Below are 26,664 nucleotides of genomic sequence, written 5' to 3'. Positions count from 1 at the left end.
AAGCTGATCTGCTGTGCAGGTGATGGCCTGACACAGTGCCTTAAAACAGACCTGCCCTGAAGAGCTTTCAAACAGACTGAGAGGTGACAGGTCAGGCATGAGACAGTCTAGAGCAGTCAGGGAGGAGACTCCCTGTGAATGGGGGCCAGAGGGATAGGAAGGGGGGTGAGTGGGAGCTACTGAGACTTGGGTGTATGTGGTTGATAGGCTGCTGGCTCCTGGCGGCGGAGTATCATCCCAGGGGCTCCTACATGCCCCCAGGCCCTCTCCAGTCTGTCCAGGTCCTGCTCCCTGGCTCACTCCTTTTTGCTATGGCAGCTCCTCCAGCCCCTCTGGATCCTGCTTTCACCTTTGTCCCTCTCTGGCATGCACAAGTTCGTGCGGGAGCAGAGTCCCCGCAGTATTTCCAGAGTGGGGGTCTAGCGTCCTCCACCCCTGGGTCTGCGGCCTCTGGTTCAGATCCAGCATTGGTGAGAGGATCAGTGTAAGAAACCTCACAAAGGTGAGCGTTCAGGTGGGATTTGAAGAGAGTGATGGCACAGGAAGCTGGGAGGCTGCTCCGTTACACATAACTCTGCAAGGAATGCCACGTTTGACTTCACTCTGGCTTATAGTGAGAGACCATCATACCTCTTCCTGCCTGGAATGAGCCTGAATTGTTGATTCATCATATCTGCCGGAGAGTATGTGTCAAACTGCCTAACCATCACTGTATTTGACACGCTATCTCTAACATGGTTTTGTGGTTTGGTAACCATAGTTATGGTAAGGGAGGGGAAAAGATATGGTTACCATGGATTTTACTTTGCATTGTTTTCAATTGAACAGGGATGGGTACAGCAGTCGTGATCCCTCACAGCGCTACTGCCATCTGGATGGCAGGAGCACAGGGGCAATTACATTGACCACTCTCTGGAATTCTCCTCCCTGGGAGGATGTGGAGAAGGGGCTTTCTTGTGACGTAGTGGCATTCTGGGTGGCTTTCATTAAATGACTAGTCCACCGCACATATGGTCTATCTGAAAGCTGTGATGGAAAAAGCACCTAGCTAAGTTTGTTGCTCACTTGGGGTTGTTTGTGTGCTTCAAAGACTCTCTAAATATCACTGTGAAACCTATAGGTCACTTTCTACAGGACGCACATTCTCAGAATGCCCCGCTGCTGGCAGTGACCCTCTCAGCTTGTTGAGCTGTGCTGTCAGTGTGTCACAACCACCTTGCCTTGTTATGGAGGGTGAGGCCAAGTCCTGGTAGGATGTGGTGCTGACTATGCTTTTGGTCCCCTCTGCTCACAATTAAGCCATTCTTGATACCACTTGGTGGGGGCGAAGTGGCTGGTCCTGTTGACTATTGTCTGCTTTGGGCCACGCTCCTAGTGTGGACAGATTGTCTTTCGGGGAGGTCTGTTGACAGCTGTGTACCTGACCTGTAGGCTTTGACAGAGGCTACTTGTCCTGTTAGCTATGCTATTTTGGAGGGATCTTGCTTTCTCTAAACAGTCTGTCGGGAATTATGTCGTAGCAGAAACAAACTCCTCCCAACTTTTGGGAAGGGAGCTTGGTCAATTGGGAGTTAAGCCATCTGGGTGCTCTTACTTCTGTCACTAACTGGTATGGGGTTGGGCCCCAGGCCTCATTAACTCTCTGTGAAATGGGGATTGTACTGAATGATCATGCTGGGTTAATTACAGTTGGTAAAGCACTTCAAGATCCTCTGACAAATGGGGTTCGGGTGAGGAGGGCTGGGATGTTGTCTGGGACTCTGGCCCCTTTCACCAGCACTAAATTAGTTGTAAAAGAAGCAGAAAGTGAAATTAACAGGCAACTCTGTTGGCCTGCCCCATCCACTGCATTCTGAATTATTGCCTTCCGTCCTATTATCTCAGGTTAAATTGTGCTCGCTTCAGGGGCTGGTTTGCTGCACTTCTCCCTCTTGCTGGGAAAGGCACTGTGGCTGGAGTTGGACTGGAAGTGAAGGGATTAGCTGTGCTGTGACGTTCTTCAGGCTGGCTGGCTCTGCAGCAACTCTCTAGGCGAGGGGGCATGGGATAAGAATTGAAGTGTGAGATATTATATCTTTCCTCATCCATTGCAGGATAATGCGTCCGGATGATGCAAACATCGCAGGGAATGTCCATGGGGGGACCATCCTGAAAATGATCGAAGAGGCAGGTGCCATCATCAGCACCCGACATTGCAATTCCCAGGCAGGGGTACGTACTGTTGCGGCCAGAGAGTGTCCATTCCAGCTGCAGCTGTTGACACAGGGTCAAATGTAAAACTGCCCAGCCCCATGTTGTTTGGCAACAACTTGGAAGGACCCAAGTGAGTCTGTCCATGTTTCATTGAAAATCACAAGAAGAGAACTGCAAGGACGGGAGAAAATCATGGCAGCAACCAACGTTCATGTCCCCACATCAAGTAGCGTGTGTGCCTTTCCCATTCCCGTGGTGGTTCTCTGTAGATGATGGTGTTTGTCTGTGTTTGATGTTGTACAGGATGTTTACTGTGGTTATGTTGCTATTGTAACCTTCACCTTTTCCTTTCCGGCTTCTCTTCACGTAGTCATGCAGCCTTAGCTCCCATTTCTTGCATGATCAGTCCCAAGGCAGTAAATGTGAGTAAGGCATCTGGCCCTCAACTCTGTACATAGATAGGTGTCTGATCGGGTATCTCGTTGGTGTCATTTTCTTTAGAAATGCCATCTAGTGGAAAACATGGAAGTTTCAGATGTCAGCACTTTCTATTGGCATGCTAGGGGTGAAACTAGCAATTTCCTTCCTCTCTTTCCATTTCATTTAAAAATGAATGGCCCTGTCTTCCTTAAAGTTCAGAAGACCTAAACCTTGCGAGTGGCTGGGAGTATACTCTGTTAGTGAGTTATCTCCCAAGCTTTGAGATTTCCTGGAGAGAGAAGCACTGTACTTCACTCAGTCTCTTCTCTTCCCCTTTTTTCCCCACTTCGGAAACAGAAGTTTTTGTCTCTATTTAACAGCGAATTGATATGCCCAAAGCCAGACAGGACTGATACCTTCCAAGGCTTACAGCACATCTGTGATCTTTCTATTGATTTTCCAAAAGGGTCTGTCTTCTGAAGTCTTTAAAGGGCTGTCTTAGACTTCAAGCTACTTTTGTCACCTTTCAAACTTGGACTATTCAAAGGTGGGTATTGGGGAAATAAGCTGTTGGTCACTGCCCTGGCCACTGGAATGTAGTGTATCTTCGCTCTTGGAGCAGTGTTGTTGAATTTAGTACATTCCTATCCTTTTAAATTGCTGTTAGCAGAGATGTTTGCATAACTTGTTACAGAGTGCATGTGGTCTGCTGTCCTCTGCATGATATCTGTCACTGATGGAGGATCTGCCATGACCCCTTAGGAAATCGTTCCAGTGGTTAACCACTCATCATTAAAAATTTACAACTTATTTCTAGTCTGAATTTATCTAGTTTCAACTTCCAGCCAGTGGTTTGTTAGACTTTTCTCTGCTAGATTGAAGAGCCCATCACTAAATATTTGTTCCCTACATAGGTACATCATGTTAATAGAGTAGGTTAAGGGGTCAGTTAAATAGATTGAGCTCCATGAGTCTGTCAATATAAGGGCAGGTTTTCTAATCCTTTAATCATTCTCGTGGCTCTTCTCTGAAACAGTCTCCAATTTATCAACATCCTTCCTGAATTGTGGGCACCAGAACTGGACACAGGTTTCCAGCAGCGGTCAGACGAGTGGTGAATACAGAGGTACAATAACCTCTCTGCTCCTACTTGAGATTCCGCTGTTTCTGCATCTCAGGATCACATTAGCTCTCTTGGCCACAGCATCGCACTGGGAGCTCATGATCGGCTGATTATCCAGCACAATCCCCAAATCTTTGTCCATCGCTGCTTCCTGGGATTGAGTCCCCCATCCTGTCAGTATGGCCTGCATTCTCTTTCTAGATGTATACGTTTACATTTAGCTGTATTAAAGTGCATAGTTTGCTTATGGTTTACCATGCAATGCAGATCATTCTGAGTCAGTGACCTGTTCTCCATTATTTACCAGTCCCCCAATTTTTGTGTTTGCAAACTTTATCAGTGATCTTGTGTTTTCTTCCAGGTCATCAATAAAAATGTTAAATAGTGTAGGGCCGAGAACCGATCCCTGTGGGACCCCACTGGAAACATGCCCATTCAGTAGTGATTCCCCATTTACAGTTACATTAACACCTATCCGTGAGCCAATTGTTAATTCATTTAATGTGCACCCTGTTAACTTTATATCACTGTAGCTTTTTAATCAAAATGTCCTGGTACTAAGTCAGATACCTTACAGAAGCCTGTTACATCAACACTGTTACCTTTATCTACCAAACTTATAATTGCATCAAAAAAATATATCAAGCTAGTGTGACAGGGTCTATTTTCCATAAGCTTATGTTAATTTAAATTAATTACATTACCCTTCTTTACATTAGGTTAATTTTCTTCAGCGTAGCTTAATTCACTGAGTCAATTAAAAGCTAAGTGGAATTAAGGTGTTCACATGGGTTTATTGTGGTTTAATTTATCTACTTCAAATTCATACTTTTAGTTAATTCTGAATAACTTTCCTGGTTGTCTCTGTGTAGACATGTCTGAGATGCCATAACTCTGCCTATTTTTGTGTTACAGTATCATCTCTCCAGGTTCCTAGTCGGTCTCAAATACAATATACTATATCCTTCAACAATCTTTGCCACACTTATAGTGTCTTGTCGCATTGATCACTACTGTGTATACCAGAGGCCATGAGTCACTTCTATGAAAAGTAATAACTACAAGTTTAAGAGGCCTATCAGTAACAAAGGGAAACACTGTCTGGAATAACCAGCTAGAGACTTCCTGTGGGTGTTGCTGATTATTTGTCTCTGACTTTAACTGAAGCAGTTGCATCTTAGCCAGCTTATGGAATTGAATGACTTCTTAATTACCTGTGTCAACCCTGCCCCTCTTCCCTTCTGTTTGTTCTCGGCTAAGACAAGGCAGATGGCTAGCTACTTCAGGTCAGGGCCCTTCTCTGCCTGTGAATGCAGTCCTCGCAGGATGCGGCTCTGGTCCTGATTGAGGCCTGTGGATACTAACAAAGTGTAAACAAATAAATCTACAAATGGTAACAAAATACATTCTTACAAACAAGCATCCAGAAACCCTTCTCAGCCCCAGCAAAGCCTTATTTGGAAACATCTACCTAAGGTCTCCCCAGCCTTCACTTAGTGCACCGGCCCCAGAGCTTATTAGGCGGGGCAGAGGGAGAAGGTGCTCCTTGCAACATGTCCTAGTCACCAAATCTTAGATCTGGCGACTCCGGGCAGAAGACAGGTTTGGGAGCTGCAGACCCCTTAACCTAGAACTGTTAAGCTAGATGCCAATGGAGTAGCCTGCTCCATGGAGCTTGATCCTGCAATCTGATCCGTGGGGGCCGATCTTTGCATGGCTGTTGACTTCACAGGGGCTCCAGGTGGGCACGAGTCTATCTGGATGACTCCAATTATAGGCTCAGAGTCTGACTGGAGGCCCCTAGGCTGCATCTGAATGGGGCCCTTTTTTTCTGAAAGATGTACAGCAACTTGGTTTGACCCCCTGCACTTTCAATATACCTCTCCCCTGGGGACAGCTAGCTTCTATAGGAATACAGATCCTGTATAGCACTTCAAAGTTGTGTTTCATCTTGGTAGACTTCAAAGTAGCTTTCCTCTAGTGAGATGAAGATTTCAGATAAGCTGTTTGACGTACAGCCCAGTTCTACAAGAGGAAGGTGGAAGAAGAAACTAGAGATGATGAAACTGATCAGTTTGAACTTTGCTGATTGAATGAATGTTGAGTGACTGGCTTTGTTGCTAGGATTTTTCCAGTTAGCTATTGGTATATTGAACTTCCATAAACTGGTGACATAGTGTCATTTTAAGACTCTGCCACTTTCCTCAAAAGTGGCCTCATGTGTTTGGATTTTTTGTTTTGTTTTTTTTGCAGGGGAGGGAGTGTAGTCAGACATAGTGTCTGGTAAAACACTTAATATTTTTTAAGTTGCTGATTTAAGTAAGCCTTTTCCAAACTGGTGCTTTCTGAGGATTCTGATTCAAACCTGATTAGACCAACTTGCTGGCCGTGAGGTCTGCCTTGCACCTGATTTTGTCTGAAGGCCTTGGAGGGAGGTGCTGTACGGGAAGTTTGCAAACTGTAAGAATCAAGGGTAAGGCCAAGAAGCCTTTTTAGTCAACACCTGAGAGAGATTCTGGAATCTGTCTCCAAGACTGATCTCCTTGCGGAGAGGAAGTCACCACATGAAACAAGCTGTGCCAGCCTCTGACCCATCTCTCCATGCACTGGAAGGACGCCCTCTAGCAAGAAGCACTGTGCCAGCAGAACATCACCATCTCACTCCTTGGCTGCAGTTCCATCTCCCACTCTGAGTGTCCAGGAAACTGCGAGAGCTAAAGAGGCCGAACTCCCTGTTATCTTATATATATTTTCCCTTTTTGTCACTTCCACACCCTAGAAGTAAAAGGTTGTGTGCATGTCTGTGTGACCCCATCCCTAAAGTCCACACCAGGCAAGCACCTGAAAGTGTTTCCAGGTTTTAAACAGCCCTAAATATTGTCTCATAAAGAAAGTGTGTTCTGTGTCAACCTCGAGTCTCAGACAGTTAATCTGTCTGCTAAATGAGTTGTCAGACTTCTTATCAGGCATGTTCTGTTGGTCTATACTATGTTATGGGTGGGTGGTGGAGGGTTGGATAGGAGGGCAGTGTTAGTTATGCAAAATGAAGTCTAAGAAAAAAGCTTTATAATTCTTTGGTTTTGTGGGGGAGACATTGGGGGATTTGGTTTCAGTGTTAAGATATTTCCATTCAAATTATATATTTGGTAACATTCTTTAGTTGGGCTCTATAACCAGATAGTCAGCCACCACAGAAGAGTCCTTCCTAAAATTTATATAAGGATTGATAATTTTTGGCATTACTTTGGCTCAATTCCACTCCAGTATCAGAACTAACTTGGTGATTTGATAGTTGTATTGCTTTATTCTTTGTTTAATATTAGAGATGCTTTATTCATGTCATTAAGTGTTTTATTAAAAGTGACACTCACCATTTTTTTTTCATTAAGCAACATTGGTCTGTTACCTTTGCCCTAAAAGCCTGACCAGCTCCCCTTAACTGGTCTCTTGCTTCCACAGACCGCTGGCCAGGCATGCAGAGAGCAGGCTGCCTTTGCAGTGTGCTTGGAGAATCTCAGAAATCAGAGTGGCTCTGAACGCTGGCTGAGAGGGGTTAGAGGCCTGGCAGGATTTGATATAAACGTCGATTTCAGCCCACACACTGAAATGGATGAAAAACTTGGTAACAATCAGCACAAGTGCGGCCTCCCTCACAGGGGCAGCCCCCTGCTGTCAGTACTGGGAACCCTCTGTAGCCCTGCTGCGAGCTCTGCCTAACCCCAGCTCTGACTCCTCTCCCCCCCTTAATTTCTTGCAACTGTAAAAACTGTTATATTGGAAAAATTCAAATCAATTGCACACCCCCACCCCCCAAAAAGGGGGGTTCTGCCAAGCCTGGTTCTGCAGCACTAACAGGGGCTGCTGGGGCTGTAGCTGAACCCATTTAGTGCAGGTGTTGGCGGGATCTAGTGGAGCAATGAGTGTCTCTGTCATGGGGGCTGGAGGTAAACGACACTGATAATTCAAGTGCAGGCAAAACTGCTGTGTAGAAACGAAGGTCTCCTTGCCGCAGGGCAGGATGGACTCTGAGGTTGGCAATAAGAATTAGCTAATAACTCTTCGGTGACTGAGTTTGCTCTCTGAGGTGGAGAGAGTTCAGTTTCACAATTCTAAGATCCAGATTTTCAAAAGCATCTACTGACTTTGGGTGCCTTAATCTTAGGGTACCCCTTTGAGACCTAGGATCTGACTTCCAGAGGTGCTGAGCACCCACAATTTCAGATGGGGCCCATGTTAGCTGCCGGCTTGCAGCACCTCTGAAAAATGAGTCTCCATTTTAGCACCCACAGTCAGTGCGTGTTTCTTACAGTTTGGCCAAATAAAAATCTTGTCAATCCTACAAAATCCTTTTCCTTTACTGAGTTGCCAGCAGGTGGTGCTGCAGCCCCTCACTTTGCTCATGGAATAGGGCTTTTTGAGCAAAACCAGAACAATGAATTGAATTCCTCTCTATGCGTGCATAATCCAGGAAGGCTCTTGAAGTTGGACGAATGTCTTATTGTATAAATTGTGGCAACTTAAACACCCTGAATAGTAAAGCAAAATTACTCTTCTCTGTTCCCCTGGCTGTTTCGTTGGGGGTAGGCCTCTGTGTTCCTCTGTCTCTCTCTAAGTACCTTGATTTCCATGGCTTGTTTAGTTTCCATTTTCTGTGATCAGAAAAACCCCTCCTAACACCAATGCAAATAATAAGGGTTTAAGTGCATTTCCTGTCAGCCAGCTCTCTGGTAAGCATGTAGCATGCGGCAGCCTCTTAAACGTATGCACAAGACCTAAGAAACAGTGGGCTCCTGTTCCCGCCATTAGTTCCTTCTTTTATAGATGTATTGATCACGCAGTGGCAAAACAAAATCGGAGTTGTGTGCACAGTCCACAAATTTAATTTAATCTCATTCAGCAGCCACCAAATGTAATCCAACTGTAAATCTTTGTTCAAAGCTAGCTCTGAGCCAGAATTAAAAAAAAAAAATTTAAAAAAAAACAACCCTCAAACCAACCCCCCTAAATCAACAAAATGGTTGGCAAAGTCCCAGGACAGTGAACAGTATGTTTGTGTTTAATGAGTGAAAGGCTTCACTTGTATCTGACACCACTTCTACTGGACTGAGATCTCCTCACCAAAATTGAACCAGGCCTGATTTTATACTTTGGATGTGATCTAAAGAGTTGGACTATGCCAGGACCAAGATAATGATGGGAGATCAGATTAAATGAGTCTGGAATTTAGGTGGAGTCCCTCTTATGGTGGGAAGTCTGGCTCAATTAAACAGAGGGTCTCTTGCCCCCACTCCAAATTCCAATACTGTACTGGTTACCAGTCTGCATTGGTGAAGCTCAGAGAGCCCTTAGCAGCACTGTGGATGGTGCAGGACTTTGTAAAGAGCTCCTAGTTAGTTAGTGGTCCTACCTTTATACGGTGTGCTAGGAAGATTGAGGGACAAGCTTCTGCCTTTATGGGGTATTCCAAGCTCTTACTCTGCCATTGGGTCTGGTTGGCGGTGGTTGTAAGCACTTCTGTTGTGACTCTGGGTTTGGTGCACTGGACGCTGTCTAACCATGGTTTGTCTGCAATTTGTAGGAGCACTGTGTGTCTGCGCTGGCCCGTGTGGAGCGTACAGACTTCCTCTCGCCCATGTGCATTGGTGAAGTGGCTCACGTGAGTGCGGAAATCACTTACACCTCCAAACATTCCGTGGAAGTTCAAGTCAACGTGCTGTCGGAAAACATCCTCACAGGTAACTCCTGAGGCTGCCATGTTCCGTTTGCTTTGCTCTGGGGAAGTTGGTTCCCGGGAGAGCATGAAGCAGGTTAATTGGCAGGAGAGTTGCTCTTGCCTTATGGGGTCCTAGGAGCCTGATTGCCAGCCCTGTATTGAGGGGCAGTCGAAAAAGCTCTCCTCAGTTTCATATTTGGAAAGCCAATAAAAATGATGGCTGCTCCCCAGTTGCTTCTGTCTGTCCACCAATCAGCAACTGAATACTGGCTGGCTGCGCGGGTTTTCCATCTGTCTGACAGCATCCTTCTCTGATAATCTGTCGTAGCTGGTAATAATTTACCAGTCCCCTCCAGTATGGACTCTCCCTTGCTGCACTCTGAATACTGTGGTGAGATACGAAACGCCAGTCCCAAGCAGCTCACCTTGAGGAGGGGATCCTGGAGCAAGAGGAACCTAGGGAATGAATCTGGAGACTAATAGGCAAAGGCTGAATGGCCTGGTAAGGCAGGTCTTGGACAGTAATGAACAGCTAAGTTAACGTCCTCTAACAGGAATCGCCTCTCTGGAGAAGTCCAGCAGGATGGCTTGTGGCAGTCTGTGCTTGGGTGTGCTGGGAAAGGTGAACTCCCCTTTCTGAGATGTGGGCCATTGTGCAGTAGCTGCCTCCTGATTGGCCTCTCCCTGGAGACTGTGCAATGATAGCTACAGAGATGGTTTCCAGGTGGCTGGGCCATTTCAGCGAAGAGTGAAAGGGCAGTTTTGTCTTGTTCAGAGTTTCTGGACAACACCTGTGCAGACTCTTGCTGGGATCCATGTAACCTTCATGTCGTCGCTCCACGTTCTGCGCTGAGGCCTCCTGAGCAGAGCCCAGAACTCGCCAGTCAGGGTTTCCTGGGCGCTTCAGTCCGTATTTGCGGAAGGGGAACAATCCGCTAAGCCCAGTTCTTCCTCCTTTGAGTGCTCCCAGCACGCCAGCACTGGTGCCGTCCTGTTCCCTAGGCGAAAGGCTTTTCCTTTCCTTTCCTTCTGGCCAGTAGAATCCGTGTGGACTGTGAAGCAATTTAAATAGGGGTCTGTGGCAAGCTCCGTATTCCCATTGGTGGCTTTCCTTCCTCCTCTCCCTGCCTCGCTCTGTGATCTCCGCACCGGGTGGGTAAATGTGTGTAAAAGGGTCTCCTAAGAGCCTGCCTACACTATGTACCTCAGGAGGTTTGGTTAATATGTAGTTGTCCTCTGACTTAGTTACAACATGATGCCAAGCAGTAGCCTAGCTGGAACCTTAACCATGTCTTGAAGCCAAGCTAACGTCTTGGAACTATCCAAGGTTCCAGAGATGTCACTGTCCAGTGATCACGTCTGCCATTGCCTCCGTAATCTCCTCAAGTTTCAGAATGAAGATACTTGAGCTAACAAAGGCATATTTTGTATGAGCAATCCTAGTGGTAGAATAGCCCCAAGACCGAATGAGTTCTGTGGGCCAGTGGAGTCCATGGGGAAAGCTCTCTAACGAGTATTAAGTTTCTCTGGCACACGTTTTCCTGGGAAAGGCTCCAACAGATCTTCAGTGGTACGGAAGAACTAGGATGTAGCATGACACTAGCAGTGTGCTGTAAGGTCATCCTGAGTCTATTCTTGTTAGCTAGATTGCCAGTGATACTGATGCAATCTAAGACTATAGCTAGCAGGTGAATTGATAAAAGCCTAGAAGACAGGGTTGTTTGCAGTCTTGTTGTAACCATGTATGTCCCAGAATATTAGAGACACAAGGGCTAGACCTGGCCCAGACCTGAAGAAAAGCTCTGTGTAGCTCAAAGCTTCTTTCTTTTGCCAACAAAAGTTGTCCAATAAAAGCTATTACTTCACTCCCTTGTCTCTCTAGAAGGCAGGGTGGCAGAGAGTTCAGTTTCATTACTGCTGTAATGTCTGCATGATGATTAAGACTTAGTGCTGTGTCTGGGAAGAAAGATGTGCTGCGCAAGTCAAGCCCCTTTGGCTGCCTTCTCTTCCATGTGCAGGCTGTGAAGTAACTGAACACATGATTATACAACGGTAAGGAGAATGAGACGCAAAAAGAACAGGAGGACTTGTGGCACCTTAGAGACTAACCAATTTATTAGAGCATGAGCTTTTGTGGGCTACAGCTCACTTCATCGGATGCATAGAATGGAAAATATAGTAAGAAGATTATATATATAATACACATACAGAGAAGGTGGAAGTTGCCATACAACTGAGAGAGGCTAATTAACTGAGCTGTTATCAGCAGGAGAAAAACTTTTGTAGTGATGATCAAGATGGCCCATTTAGACAGTTGATAAGAAGGTGTGAGGATACTTAACATAGGGAAATAGATTTAGTATGTGTAATAAGAAAAGGAGTACTTGTGGCACCTTAGAGACGTTACCATGTCTCTAGTTGTACAGATGGGCTTTGCAGTGAGAGTTACTCTGGCGGAACATGCTGGCCATGTGGCAAGGATAACATGGCTGATGAAGGCAGCTTGGGACTTCAAGCTAGAGCAGGGTGGCAGGAGAGCAGTGCTTTACAAAACACTTAGCTCTGAAGAAAGCCTTCTTTTGCTGTAAAAGTGATTGGATTGCCTCTTTGTTGTCTTCTCCCTCTTGCCTGGTTCAGGTGTAGTGATCTCTCAGGTTTTGAATTTCTATTTCATGCTGGCTTTTTTCCTGGTGGTCAGAATTTTCTTCTCATTGGTGGAGAAGGAATCTTTCCTTGTTTCTCTTTCTAAGCCTGCCTGACTTGCAGTAGGGGCATAGTGGGGGGTGATACCTGTGCCTTACGAGTCTGTCTTTAGCCCTGACAAGTTTGCTTGAAGTCTTTAAATGTAGTTGGATTGCTAGATGCTCTTTATGTAGCACCCGTGTTTATGTAACCATTAGGGAAGTACGCATTCAGGGCAAGCCAAGTGTGTGAACACCATACACGCTTTCAGGGCTGTTGAAATGGTCAGAACTCCATTTGGCTCTGGTTGCAGTTGTTTTCTCAGTGCAGTGAAGGTTTAAATGCATGGCCACAAAAGAAGACTGCAGTTAAATGTGGTGCTATGATTTTCTTTAAAATGTACTCTCTTCCTTTGAAGAGAGCAGCCCCGCATTGTGGTGTGCTCTTAGTGTTCCACTTGTGTGTCTAATTAGAACTGAGTGTTGACAGCATACGCAGTAAATATTTAGTTTTACATTTTAATAGTGATGAGAGGATGGGCAGGAAAAAAGAAAAAATTATTGCCATCTATGCTGTATGTTAATGATGGTGTGTGATTTCTCCCCACCTCTAAGTTGCCCTGGCATCTGATCTGCTATCTGCATCAGAATGTTCTGTCTACACTAGATTTGGAGCAGGTACCACGTTCCCTCTTTGTTGCACTCCATGCTCTGGGATTCTAATACCTGTACGTGTTTTAGGTTTTGGAACTCAAACAATTGCTGTGTGCTGATTTAAATTTTCAGGCAGGGTTGTTCTGATCCATTAGACGTAGTACTAAATTTGCAGACTCGGCTGCAGCATCAGGCTTTAGTTAATCAGGATGGTGTCTGTAGCTTAATAGGATGAACCTTTGGCTCTGTTTTGAGCTGAATATTCTCTTCCCAGGCAGTAGTAACCATGGTAACCCATTTTCATCTTCCCACATGGCAACGGCAGGAGGCTATGTGCACAAGCTTTTTACGTTTCTCTTAAACTGGTGTTTGCGTTGACATAGGCACAACACTCCCTGTGTCAGAGTCTCTCGGCAGAGCGGTGCTGCAGACCTGGCGTGTCTGCGCTCTGAGAAGTGACTTTCCTAATTGATTCCAAGGTTTTTGTTAAGCCTAATCTGTTGGTACATGTGTGCTCTGGTAAAGTCCTACAGGTCTCTTTCCAATACAGAAGGGGAAAAAAACCCCCAAAATTTTCAAACCCAAATGTCAGAAGCTGCTGGTACCAGCCAACTGCTGAAGGCTCCTTCACACTCAAAGCTTCTAGGGAAAACTATTAAAATTAGCAGAGAGCTTGTGTGCTGATAGTCATGTCCTTCCTGCCTTGTTACTCGCAGCACCTGGCTGGGAGTAGATAGGTGCTCTTATCTATTCTAACATTACGTAGGAAACTCTCCACCTTCAGATTGTGCTGTGCAGCGCCCCGGAATCCCCGCCGAAAGCTGAAACCCTTAAGACGTGCCCTCAAGGGGGGTGGCTGGGCGGGGAGGAGCTCCGCTGTGCAGAACCTCCTGCATTCTGTCTAGTACTATGGTCTGTGTACATGGAACACACGTTCCTGGGAAACTGCTGACTCTTGCATGTACACTGGGGACTCTGAATGGCCTGACGTGAAGTGTTGCTGGCTCAGGCTAGACTTCTTAGCTTTCTCCAACCCTCAGTGTTGGTCTGACCCTGGCTGTTAGCGGAATGAATGCATGGGGGCGGGCAATAAGGGGAGCGAAGAGAGCACGCTGTCTCCAGAGGGCTCCGTGAAGGCTCTGGCTGGCCTGCTGGACACAGGTACAACCAGCGCTTGTCTGCAGCTTTCTTGAAAACCTGCTGCCTCTTGGCCTTCTCACTGGAATGCTGGTGATCTCGGTACAGTTCACAATGGACAACACCCCAGTCTGCAAACTACAGTAGATAACTGAGGAGAAATAGCAGGAAGGGCTGTGTGGATTTGGGCATGTGCTAGCTAGAAGGCCCAATGCGGGTGACCACCCCTTCATCCCAGATTAGGGCTAAGGAAAGGGAAGAGTTACAATCTCCATTGGGCTCCCCCTGTGGCTAGACATAGTAACTCCATCTGGAAGGGAGTATCTTCCTGTTCTCCTCACTTTCCTTTTGCTTGCACAAGGTCTTGTTCATTGCCATAGTTTGGTGTCTGACTAATCCGCCCCCAGCCCTGTCTCTCGGAGCCACCCCCTCTTCCCAGAACCATGATTTAGCGTCAGTTGCTCTGTTGTTGCAGCCCCCACGCTTCTCTAGCAGGTGGATACTTATTCTAGTGAATTTTTTCAGACATGTGCGTTGTACTCCTGTCAGGGTAAAAAAAAAAAAATCTAAATATATCCTGTAAAGTAAAACTTGAAATTAGGTACAATGATTTTGCTGCTTTAAATTGTCAGTCTAGTTTGTCAGGAAAATGTGACTTTAAAAAAAGTTTCGCCCTCAAGTTTCATCATCTTGTGACTTTAAACAGCAAAAATATTAAAATCCCCAGTTTCACATGAGGAAACCAGTGGAAATTGCAGTTCAGCCTAAGCTATTCATAACAAACGAATAGATTAGATTTGACATCATTTGATTTTAAGAGAAGCAAAGGACTAAACTAAAAACTGCATCAAAAGGTTGTCAAATCATTTCCATTTTAAGCAAGTTTTTTTGCAAACAAATTGCTACTCAATCTAGTAATGTGAACGGTTGCGGAGAACAAACGCTAGTGTTGGATCTGAGCTTGGGAGTTGATGCAATGTTCTGTTTGAGTAACAGGCCTGGAGGAGATTGTCTAACTCTTGAGCAAAGCAGAAATGTCCTTTATTTTAATTGCGGCGCTTAAAGGTAGCAACTAGATGAAAATAAATCTTGTTTGTATAGTACCCTGTGTCTCCTGTTGCCTCTTGTAGCACTGAGGGCTGAGCCAGTGTGGGGGTTGGGCGGCTAATCTGAGCAGACATTGTTAACTGACACCTTTTGTTAATGTCAAACCCTTCCAGACCTGTGCGAACCTACCAGTCCCTCCAGTGAAAGAGATCAAGAGAAACTAATGGTTGGTTTTCCTCTCTCATTCAATGTTAACCTGTGGTTTTTTTTTGTTTGTGATGCAGCATATTAGAGCATCTCGTTATCATCCAGTTCATGGCTTGTCCCCTTCCCTTGTGCCTGAAGTGGGACGGTGGACCACCTGTGTAGTCAGTTTCCCTAGCCTTGTGCTGCCTTCATAATGCAAGTCATTCAGAAGCCTCTCAGCATCCTGTGTGTTGAGAGGGGTTTCTTGCTTGGTTGATCAATGGATTGCAAAGTAATGTGTTCACTGTTGCAGGGTGAAAAGCATCTGAAAACCCTACGCTTTATCTCACCACTGCTGCAGTTTGTCTGCGCTACCAGTCTGAGAGAAGTGTAAAAAAATTACTCGCTTTCACCTTCTGTTTTTCTTGTTCTGTCACAGTGCTGCCATCTGGGAGATGCAGACACTGAAAGAAAATGTTTACATCCAAACTGTTTCTAGGGAAAATTTTTGAAACCTCTTATAAATACTAAACTTTTTATTAATGTAGCCTACACTTAGGGCCTAAGCTATCAGGTCCTGAATGTATTTTCATATACTGCTCACCTGAACCCTAACTAGTATATGTCTTAAAAGTAGCTGAAGAGCCTCATGTGAGAGATGTGCTAGGACAGGGGTTCTCATACTGGGCATCAGGACCCCTCGGGGGTCACGAGGTTATTATGTGGGGGGTCGTGAGCTGTCAGCCTCCGCCCCAAACCCCGCTTTGCCTCCAGCATTTGTAATGTTAAATAGATAGTGTTCTTAATTTATAAGAGGGGTCGCACTCAGAGGCATGCTATGGGAAAGGGGTCACCAGTACAAAAGTTTGAGAACCACTGTTCTAGGATTACAGGGTATTACCATTAAGGAACGGTTTGTGCAGGTTAGTTCAATAGTCTTGAATGGTTTTCCCCTTCCGTTGAGTATAAGGCTGTGTCTACACCTCACTTTCTCTGAAAATGTCCTGCGAGTTCCCTGCCACTGGACAGCCCTCTAGCTTAGACAAGGCACTGCTGTTCCTGTCGGTGCATTTAACCTTGCTCCCAGCAAGGCTAGATGACGTGGTTCAGGGAAGAAAGCCGCCAGCTGCCAATGCCTCGTCTACACCTGCACTACCGTTGGTGTGGCTGCCTCCGTGTTAACGAAATGGTACACAGGAAAAGCTGTGTCGGGGGCATCCATACTGAGGCTAATAGTCCAGAGTAATAACCCGCAGCTCTGTCAATGAGCCAGAGGCCTGGATGTTTGCTGACTTGCAGTATTTGGAACAGTCATGAAACCCTACCTTTCTTGAGTTTGTTGACACTTAAGTGATTTTGCTTTGCTGTGAATGTGATGTAAGATTTCAGGCTAGAGTTACTAGAGAAACTTTTCTCACTTGTCTTAATACACTTTGGCTAATTCAACTGATGTTTTTAAATGATATGCTACTGTAAGTATTGGTAAAATAAACCTTATAGTAATTATTTCCTTGACAGTTGGAGTGATTTGTTCCTCAGTATCCTTGAAGTCAGCAACTACAGTTTCTGAAGAATAGACTGAGCAGCAAGAAGGCCCAGGATGGTTTTGGTGCTAGCTTGGAACTCCGACTCAATTTAAGTTCTGCCCTTCACCACGGACTTCCTGTGTGATCTTGGTCAAGTCATTTAGTCTCTCTGTGCCTCAGTTCCCCATCTGTAAAATGGGGATAATGGCACTTCCAGGCCTCACAGAGATGGTGGCTAAATGCTTTAAAGATTGAGGCATTCTGAAATGATAATGGAAGCCACACACCTAAGATAGGAGTCTTACCTTTATGCAGTAAAGGTCTCTTCGTGCTTGCTGTCCCAGAGATTTGCATCCAAAAGCAGAGTTTATAGATCTAACCAAATTTGTTACACAGTCTACCCTTGTTTCCAGTGGCTTCATTCATACAAGAGCATCATGATGAGGAACAATTTTGCTTTGACATTTGCCTAGAGTATCCATAGCAGTAGCCTTGAAAGCCACATCTATCTTCCTGATTTACCTAAACCCCTTGTTTTAGAAGTAGATCTCGAAGTACTGCTATTCAGAAGAGGGGCGAGAGACTGATCACCTAAAAGCACAGCTGGGTAGAGGATTCCTTTACAAGGCCGCAGTGTTTCGGGCATTGACTCTCCTGTGAAGCTGCTGCTGTTCTCGGAGCCCTGAGACCACCAATAGAAGGCAGGTGTAAAAGCAGGTCTGGCAATGACAAGACTGAGTCACTTTGTGAGTATTGTGGTAACCACCTCAGCAGCACCTGCAGGGAAAAGCAACAGTAAGCCAGGCTCTGCCCAAGAACAGCAGCAGCTTAATGGCAAGAGCGTCACTAACATTAAGAACAGCAGGTCGATGTGGCAGTGTGTGCAAGGAGCAGCAGAGGTCTGAATGCTGGCTGCTGGTGCAAAGAAAATTCTGGCTAAGACGGGGAGCTGCTGCAGCATACTGTATTGTCAGTGACCTCATTATAATGGTGATGAACCACGCAGTGGAAGAGAGGGTTGGGAGATGTTTTGGAGACTTGGCACTGTAAATGTTGCTGCTCGGCCATAGGAACAGCTGACCTTTATGCGTTCCTGCATCCAGCTTCAGAAAGAATTTGAGTATCTCTACTATCCCTGTAGGCATTTAATTTATGTGGGGCTTGGGGGTCAACATGGCTGCTCTTGGCGATGGCCATTCATGCCCATTCCTTTGCAGAAAATATTTGTTTGTTAGCGAGAGGCATGTCTACAGGTTCAATCTCCTCTTCTACAAATTGTCAGCTAATAAATACCATGCAAAGCAAGAGAGCCTCCTCTCCCAATTCTCCCCTCCTCACCTGCAGCACTAACAATGCCAGGATTTTCCATTTTACTAGTCAGTTCGGGCACATGCCTTTATACTTAACACAGTCAGCTTTGCAACAGTAATATTAAATAGCAAAATAGTAACCGTATATGGATGTGATTGCGGGAGAATTACACTGGAAGAGAAGTGCAGCTCTTGAGACTTAAAATACTCCTTGGGAATTACGGTTCTGATTATTTTTATTAAAGAATGGGGGGGGGGAGGATTTTTAATGAACTTGTTTTGCATAATTTAGTGCACATTGTTCAGAGGCCTGAAAAGGGTCTGCTCATGTGGTTGCCATGGTAACCATCTTGTCAGGATAGTTTTAGTTGGGTGTAACAGTGATTCTTATTCCCAAAAGCGTGTTGTCAAGTCCACTTTCAGTCAAAGTGCAGCAGAAACGTTTTCCATGTTATTTGCCTGTAGTTGAAAAATGATGCAGAATCGTAGCCAAATGCAGCATTTCTATTAGTGACAGGAAGTTCATGTGCAGCCCTGGCAGGACCTGGCCTAATGAATGTGATTTAGCAGCATCTATTCAAGCTCAGTGCATTCTTGTACCCATATTTTGCTCTTGTGTGGGTAGCCTGCTTTCGTGGCAGATCTGCTCAGGGTGTGAAACCAGGCCCTGGGTTCTGCAGGGAAAGGCTCCTGTTGCCGGGAAAGGTTTGGAGGAAGCCAAGCTGATTTGAGAGGCTTGTAAGGTAAGCCTGGGAAGTCTGGGTACGCTCTTCTTTACTGGGGATGTTTTGTTGAAGCTCCCAATTTTTTTAGGGAGGTCTCTTGCAGGGGACTAGAGATACAGGTACCTAGTGCTGGCTTGGACTAGTCTCCAGGCTACAGGGACAGGCTTATTTGTTGCAGGCATTAAAAGAATAGTCAGCAGCAACTGTTATGATGAAAGTCAGATGTTTTGTAGTTAAAGTAAGGGGAGGGTGTGCCTTGAAGTCTGATTGTGCTTCGAGCACCCACCCAGACACTGCCTCACTGCCAGGTCCTATTGCCAGTTCTTTTGTGTCCGACTCCAGAGCGCGCGCTCTCCTAATGTCCCCCATGGCCTTCCAATGAATTTTAGGCATTCGTTTATCACAATGAGCCGTGTGGGGCAGTTTGGGGGCTAGCTGGACGATTGGAGTTTGACCCTTCAAATTTCAGACAGATGAGAACCTCGCTGTCTAGTATAGAAATGACTCACACTTGTGTAGGCTGAGATCCCCACTTGGGAATCTGCATCTACAGTTTGGTGCTTGCTCCACTGTGAAGAAGAGATGATGTAGGGTCCCATGCTGCACAGGGAGGCCACAATGCTACCGATTCTAGATGTATGCTTTCCTCTGCAGTTTGCCTGGCATGCCACAAACTCTCCTGTTTTATAACATGCAGAACTTGCTGCTGGGAATATTGGAAGGAGATGGCACAGCCAACTTCAGCAGGGCTAGAGTAGATGGGCCTCACCTATCTCCGACTTAAAGATCTGTCAGCCCAGGATCCGTCACCCCCCCGGCTGGCTTGTTAATGGCTGTATTGACAGCAGGCCAGTGCATGTGATTGAGTGCCCAGACCAGAGGTGAATTACCGTCCATTTATCTAACAGCTCTGTCTTGGCTGAATAGTTTGCACGCGCCATAGATGCTAGTTTCTGAGCTTGATGTCATTGGAGTCATTGACCATTTGACTTCTGGAAATATTTAGACATAAAATAATCCTGTCAGAAGGAATTCCACATTTTGTTATATAAGGTTTTTTGGCAAGATATTTGGAGTTTTTAAATTCAGTGTGAGAGCTAATTTGGCACTGAAAACATGACTGACTTTTTTTTTTTTTGAAGAACAACGCGAGAGCTCATCTGGTCTCCTTTCACATCTGCTCTGTATCCTTCCACCAGCTAATCTTATACCTGTATGTATTGTGTTTAGATGCTTCCCCAAAGGTAGGATTCATTAAACCACGAGTTTTTAGAAATTGTGCAAATAAACATTAAACACATGAATTCCCAACCCCTGCTCTAAACACGAACTGTGATCTTCCACCTCAGTGGTTGTTTCATGTACAGTGCACATTCTAAGCATTCTAAACCTTCAGCAGAAGCTAATGAGCCCCTGCAGCACTTGATAAAATCCAGCTCCTTTGCATTATACTGGATGCTTGTTTCAGCTAATTTCTAGCAATCATTAGCATTTAAATCTGCTTTTTAAGAGGTCACCCTGCTTAGCAGGTCAAGGTGCCACTTAGCAGTAACATTGCGGTCAGAGGGCCTGTGTCACTAAACAACGTGCTACACTTACACATTTAAGGGACAAAGCGCTAACTGTCTGTAGGGCTGCTCTGGAAGGTTCAAGCAGCATTGCTGGCAGGATAGCTTCCTGTCCATCTCTTGCCGAACGCAGCGGTTGGCGCATGCATTTCTGCCAGTCCTGGAATTCCTCAGTCTGACCCAATGTGGCATAACAGACTGAGTGGGGGGTCAGAACACAGCATGTGCTAATGTTATACTGGAGCCTCAGTCTCTTAAGCCATGACAGTGTCACTTGGTGATCAGCTGCTTGCTCGTGTGCAGCTCAGACACGACAGGTACCAAAGAGGTCCGCTGTAGCAAGCGTTCCATGCTCACAAGCAAAAACATGATGATGGTTCTCTGCCATTGTTCAGCTCTTTCTCTGATGCTGGCACATGGCATCCAGAGAAGTCTCCTCAAGCCCATTCCCTGGTCGGGGGGGAATGTGGGGGGTGGGCTCTGTCCTCAGTGATGCTCTCCCTATGTATTCCGATCGAATGAGCATGGGGAAGGGAGGACATCAGATAATCAACTGGAGCAAAGCCCTAGGCCTTGGGAGGCTTAATTAATGGTTTATACAGCTCTTTGCCATTCTCCAATCTCTTTGGTGCATCTCCAGGAAATTAGCTGCTATATCTGGGCTTCTTGCTTTTGTTACCCATCATCCTCAACGTAGCTTTCCTTGTACAGAATTTATGCTCCTAAAGTGCTACACAGGCTTTACTGCCAGGTGTTTCCAATGTATCTGTATTTTTAACACTTTTTTTTTTTCTTTTTTTAAGGTGCGAAGAGGGTGACTAATAGGGCAACTCTGTGGTATGTGCCTCTTTCTCTAAAGAACGTGGACAAAGTCCTGGAAGTTCCTCCTATTCAGGTAACTACCTGTACGTTCGCTCAGAATCCTTACACTCAGAACTTAGTGTATGCGTTTGCAGAGATTTGGAGTAGGGCGTATTCTATTCCAGAGTCTTAACGTTCATTTTTCTAACTAAAAGTTGACATGTCTCCCTCCAGGCCAGTCGGAGCAGGTGCAGCATCAGAGTAATACTAGCTTTGCTATTACGATGTCCGATTTCAGGGGTGTGGGCAGTTTTGTGTTTCATCTCTCTCCCCCCTCACTCCTCTTTGAGGAAAAGATGCTCTGACTAATGCAACTACTGTATCTTCACCACTTTGAGGGTACTGAAGCAGGTGGCAGTGATCTCAGGAAATATTGCACTACAGAAAATGAACTTCTTTACGCCATAGCCAAGTGAGACTTAACCAGTTAATGCAAGAGAGCAAGGCATAAATTAAGCTATTGAAGTCTCTCCTTTCTCCTTTAAGTGGGAGAGCTGACAGACTTGGCTTTGCAGAAGGAGAGGATGCTGCTCTTCAGGACTCAGACTGGCTGTTTCCAGAAGGATCTGTAGATGCTCTGAGGCCACAGACTGTACTTTTGAGCTCTATTTTCACTAGGTACAGCGACCAAGATGCGTAGACCTGGAAGGGGTTCAGTACCTGTGTGCAACCCACAAAAAGGCTGGTACTAAACTTACCGGATAAAATAGCTGTGCTTTGAAGAGCAACAAAATGACTCTAGAAGAACTTTCTTTGGCTTTCAAGTAATTAAAGTGCAGGGATGAAACAGAGTCTGTATTTTGGTGTCAGAGTGACAAATCCTTAAGGATAAGGATGTAAAAATAAATGAGTGACTCATCCTAAACTCTCCTTCTAAATAAACATATGTTCAGGGAAATGCTTTGTACAACCATGTGTGCGCCAGAAAATATCTCTAGCTAGTCTAGACTAATCACCTGCTAAGTGTACATATGTAACAGGGTTCACTCACCATGGTGGTGCTGCCTGCTGGCCGTCTTGGGAATTAGCTCTGTGCCCTCTTCAGGTGGTGTCTTGCTGTTGTCACTCCTGGTCTAGGGCCCACGTCTCTCCAAGGACCGCATCATCCTCTTCAGCAACACAGCCCTCTGCCCGTGCCACACACTTAGGTGGACCTGCAGTCTGCTGTTCAGCCACTTCCCTTAGTGGCTACTGCAGCAACTTGTCTGGACACTTCCTCGTGGCCCCAGCGTCCTCTTTGCCCTTGTCTCAGGGCCTCAGCCTGCAAATGCAGCAGCCAGCCAGGAGCGCTCTCTCACTCCCCCTGTCCCTGCTCGCAGCACTGTTCTGTCCAGGGTGCTGGCAGTTCTCTCAGCCCTCCAGAGACACAGTCCTTCCTCCCTAGACTCCCAGCAGAGAACTGAACTCCTCTGCCCTGCAGCTCCCTTTTCATATGGGCCTGCTTGGTCCTGATTGGCTGCTCCCTTCAGCCCTTCCTGATTGGCTGCCTCCTGCGCAGCCTCCCTAGGGCTCTATTAACCCCTTAGAGTCCAGGGTGGGGAAGGCACCCCATCAAAACAGAAAATACTTTGTCAAGTTAGAATTAGCTTTTCACCCCATCCATATGTCCTGTAATTCTCCTTCTCCTACAATCTGAGTTCTAACATGTATGCAGTCCTCTAAAATATCTTTTGGTTGACCCCTTCTATTGTTAAAAAAATATATAATATCCCCCCCCGGCCCCCCCCTCCCAGTCAGATATGACTGAGTGACCAAAATGTCAAGTTTGAAATACCTGAGTTCTCTGGGGCTACAGGTTTTGAGGAAGGTTTTCCACTACTCCCAGCTCTTCTCTGCCAAAGCGTTGACTTGGTTTGCTCAGTATTGGGACTTGAGGCCTGATCCAATTTGGCCTGCTTGAGTCAGTGGGATTCTTTCCATTGACTTCAGTGGGAGTTGGATCAGGCTCTTGGTGAAGAATTTAGGTAGGTTCTTAAAGGTTAAGAATAGTAAGAAAAAAACTGGAAGGTGAGACTAAAGAAAAGAGGTGTGGGAAACGGGTGTAACTGTCTAGTGAAATTGCAGGTCGCCTCAAAAGTGAGATTTATGGACTTTCCTGTCCTGGCCAAAGTCTTTATATTCACTGGTGAATACTACATGTAGTAAACCACTTACTTTTACATGTGAAGTGACCTTTCATTTGTGGTGGTGGTCTTACATTTTGCTTTCTGATAGCGTGAGGCCTTTCTCCTTCCAGTCCCTAATGAATCATGCATACCTGTGGTGTTTCATAACTAATGATTGGGTGCATAATTTTACTTCCAAATGATTGTCCATGTTTTGGCATGTCAGGTGCCTTGACATAAACTCATTCGTTGCCTAACAGAGTCTTAAGGGAACTGTAAACATCAACACAGCTCTTCAGTTGGCTCTGCCAATGTAGTCATTGGAGCTACTCTACTTTTGAGTGCATTGGATTTGCATTGCCAAGAGAGGTTAATCCTGTTAATGAGCTGCTCCCTCTGGTGTGCTCCACCTCCAAGATCTTTCTCAGTACGTGTTAGAGGAAAATTCCTGTGACCGAATGAATCGAGAGTCTAAAGCGGGATATTTTTGTTCTTTACTCAGCAATTGTTCGCTTCAGACTTCGGGTAGCACATTCTCTCTCTCCCTGTACTCGGATGTCTCCTTCCAGGAACTCTTGAGTCCTTGAAGTCCCCTGCCAGTATGTTAGTGACCAATATTTCATCTAGCAGGATGGAGGATTCATATACCTCTTACCTGGAAAAGATTTGTTGAGCACAGAGTTGTGATTCCAGCATTTTCCCTGCCAAGCTACATCTCTCACCAAACACATCTCTCCTTTCTGCCTCCAGATCAGAATAAGTTTATTTATCTGGTATTTTACTCTTCTTCCAGAGTACTAAGGACTTGAGTCCGTTTCCCAAACATCCTCTCCTCTTACCCTATCTGAAAGGACTTAAAACCCTACTCTTCCTGTGATCTTTTATGCAATTTGTCAAGCTCAGACTTTGGTCATTTTAGAGAGTTTCAAAACCCATCTTAACTTGTCGTCTTGGTCAGAGCCCAAATAACCATTTGAAACAAGAGGTTGATGCCTCATTTAGATGATAAATGAGGTTTCATTGTTACACCATCCAAACTTAATTGAGTTCTTTACAGTTACACCTCTGAGGTCTGAATGAGCTGGCTGATGTGTCTTGGTTTTAATTGAGTTAATATAATGTATTAAAGTCTCCAGTAAAAGCCATTGTTATGTCTGATATTGGCCTGATAATAGATGTGCTATTGCCAGCAAAATATTAATTAGGGCATTAGGTTACCTTTCACGTGTTCCCCCTCACATGTATGAATGTGCTCTCCAAATCAAAATGGCAAGGGACAATCTGCCTACCCAGTACTTAAACTCTCTTTACTGGTGAGAAGCTGCTGTTGTCTAAGCTGTATTCTCTTCAGGACTGGTACTGATGCAATTATGCTCAATTTATTTATTTGGATCTTTCGGGTGGGTGAGAGAGGCAAGGAGACCAAGCATGGAAAATTTCAACCTAAAGGGTGACTGCTTCAGGAAGTCGTGTGTGGAAAGTGGCTTGTAAGAAAGTACCCTGAAGTGTGGCAGATGTTGTTAGATACCCACTCTAATATGTCTTGGGCTGCAGACTTGACTCCTTCAGGAGTGGTCAGCACCATGTGTAACTCCACCAGGTTCTCACCTCTGAGTTCTAGTCTTATGATGTGGTTAATGCTCATTGACTCACCAAAGATACCAGGCTTCTCCATAGCCATTGCTATTGTGTAATTTATGGAAAAAGTTACACTTAAATCTATTCTCCGCATGTCTCTAAAAATGCCATGCTAAACTAACTAGCCATAGGGCAAAGTCCTCTCTAGTAACTTTCTGATTTGTTTGTGCCGACCAAAGTTATTGGCACACCTGAACTGTGAGTACAGGGCATTGACTATGAGCTAATAGGGTCCTGCTGTGCTGCACGTCTTCCATGTGAGAGCAGTGGGCAGTCAAACATCCACCTGGAGAGGCGGCCCTCTTCGGGCCAAAGACTTTAGACATCTTGCTTCTGTTGGGCTCTAGACTGGCATCTGTAGGTCTGTTTGCTGAAAATGATGGAGATAAAAGTTGATCTCGTAGGCAGCCTAGCTTAGTCCTCTGTCCAGGGCATCACTAGGGCAAATTCTGGAAGATTACATAGGCAACTTAGTAGGAGCCAGAGAACTGCCCCTTGTTATATTAGCATTGAGCAAGTTCAGCTGCCTGCATCTCAACTATAGAGGTGTGTTTTTCTGCTCAGGATCAAGTGCTGCATAATAGGACCTGTAGTTGCTGTAGCTACCCCACTGCACAATGCATATTGTTTGAAATTGGCTCCTGAGCCTTGTGCTGGTATCCACTATAGCCAGCAAACCGATCTGGAATGCAGTGGCCACCAACACTTGTTCACTAACCTACTCGGTTAGGTAGCACATAAACTTCCATTAGAAAGTTTCTAATCCTGTTGTTGTGATACTCTAGTTCCCCCCACCCACTACTTGTCCTTCTCCAACACTTGCCTCCAGCACTAAAGGGAATGTCCTGATGTTAGCAGCATTGGAGACAAATGGCTGAGGCTGGGCACCAGTTTCCCCGCTGGCTTCACAATGGGAAGCACTTCCCTGTCTGAACACTGTTTAATATTAAATACTTCTTACTGTTAACTCACTATTGATACATCATAAGACTTGCAGGGACTTTCTTCCATGCTGGGAATGGCAAATGTCACTCTTCTTCAAGATGACCACCACCATTAGGGAGCTGAGAGAAGTTTGCAAAGCCAGTTAAGTTATTGCTAAATGGTTGTATCTTTCTTTGGAGTACTCACCAGGTTTCTCCAGCACCCCCAAGCCGAGAACACCTAATAAGACCATTCTGCTGCCCTCCTGTAAACAAGCACTAACTTTGTTTGATAGGGCACGGTCATGATATTCTAGAGGAAATACGATTTAGCTGAAAGGAAGTTCATACACTGATTAAAAGTGGCTTTGCACTTCATTGGGGAAGCAGAACCATGGGAAGAAAACTAGTTAGACAGCACTAGAACAACAGACCTAATATATTCATATGTATCCTCTAATCTTCCTACAACCCACCTCCAGTCTTCAGGCAAACAATAATTTTGCCTGTGTGGCTTTTAAAAGCTTCGCTCAACTCTTCCCTGGGGAGAGAATTCAATAACTCCTGAGCAACATTTATTAAAATGGTAAAGGGGAAGAAAACTCTTTGACATAGGGTTAGCCTTAGAACCCAAACCCAAAGTTACAATGAGAGGTATTGGAATGAAGCTAATTACAATGGAGTTAGTGTAGTAAAGTTACTGTAATAGCTTCTTATGGGGAAGGGTCTTCTCCCTGGACTAATCTGTTTTGCTGGAGGTAATGACCAGAAATCATAAGATTTAACTGATACTTCTGCATTGTTGGGAAGCATAATATGCAGTAAGAGGGGATTGTTCTTTAAAAACACACACG

The 26,664-nt window shown here is 45.3% G+C and overlaps 1 protein-coding gene across 2 annotated transcripts in view; it reads left to right on the top strand.

Annotated features, from left to right (window-relative positions):
- ACOT7 (acyl-CoA thioesterase 7) overlaps window positions 1-26,664 on the top strand; it is a 108,263-nt gene that overhangs the window by 17,394 nt on the left and 64,205 nt on the right. For both annotated transcript variants that reach the window (XM_073316627.1, XM_073316626.1), the window contains exons 2-4: window positions 2,094-2,211; window positions 9,315-9,471; window positions 21,087-21,178. In XM_073316627.1, the coding sequence (XP_073172728.1) occupies window positions 2,094-2,211; window positions 9,315-9,471; window positions 21,087-21,178 (367 nt within the window). The remainder of the gene's footprint in view (window positions 1-2,093; window positions 2,212-9,314; window positions 9,472-21,086; window positions 21,179-26,664) is intronic.

Source organism: Lepidochelys kempii, chromosome 18 (assembly GCF_965140285.1).
Source record: "Lepidochelys kempii isolate rLepKem1 chromosome 18, rLepKem1.hap1, whole genome shotgun sequence".
NCBI lineage: Eukaryota > Metazoa > Chordata > Testudines > Cheloniidae > Lepidochelys > Lepidochelys kempii.
Note: the sequence above shows the minus strand (reverse complement) of the source record. Positions and strands in the feature narration are given on the sequence as shown.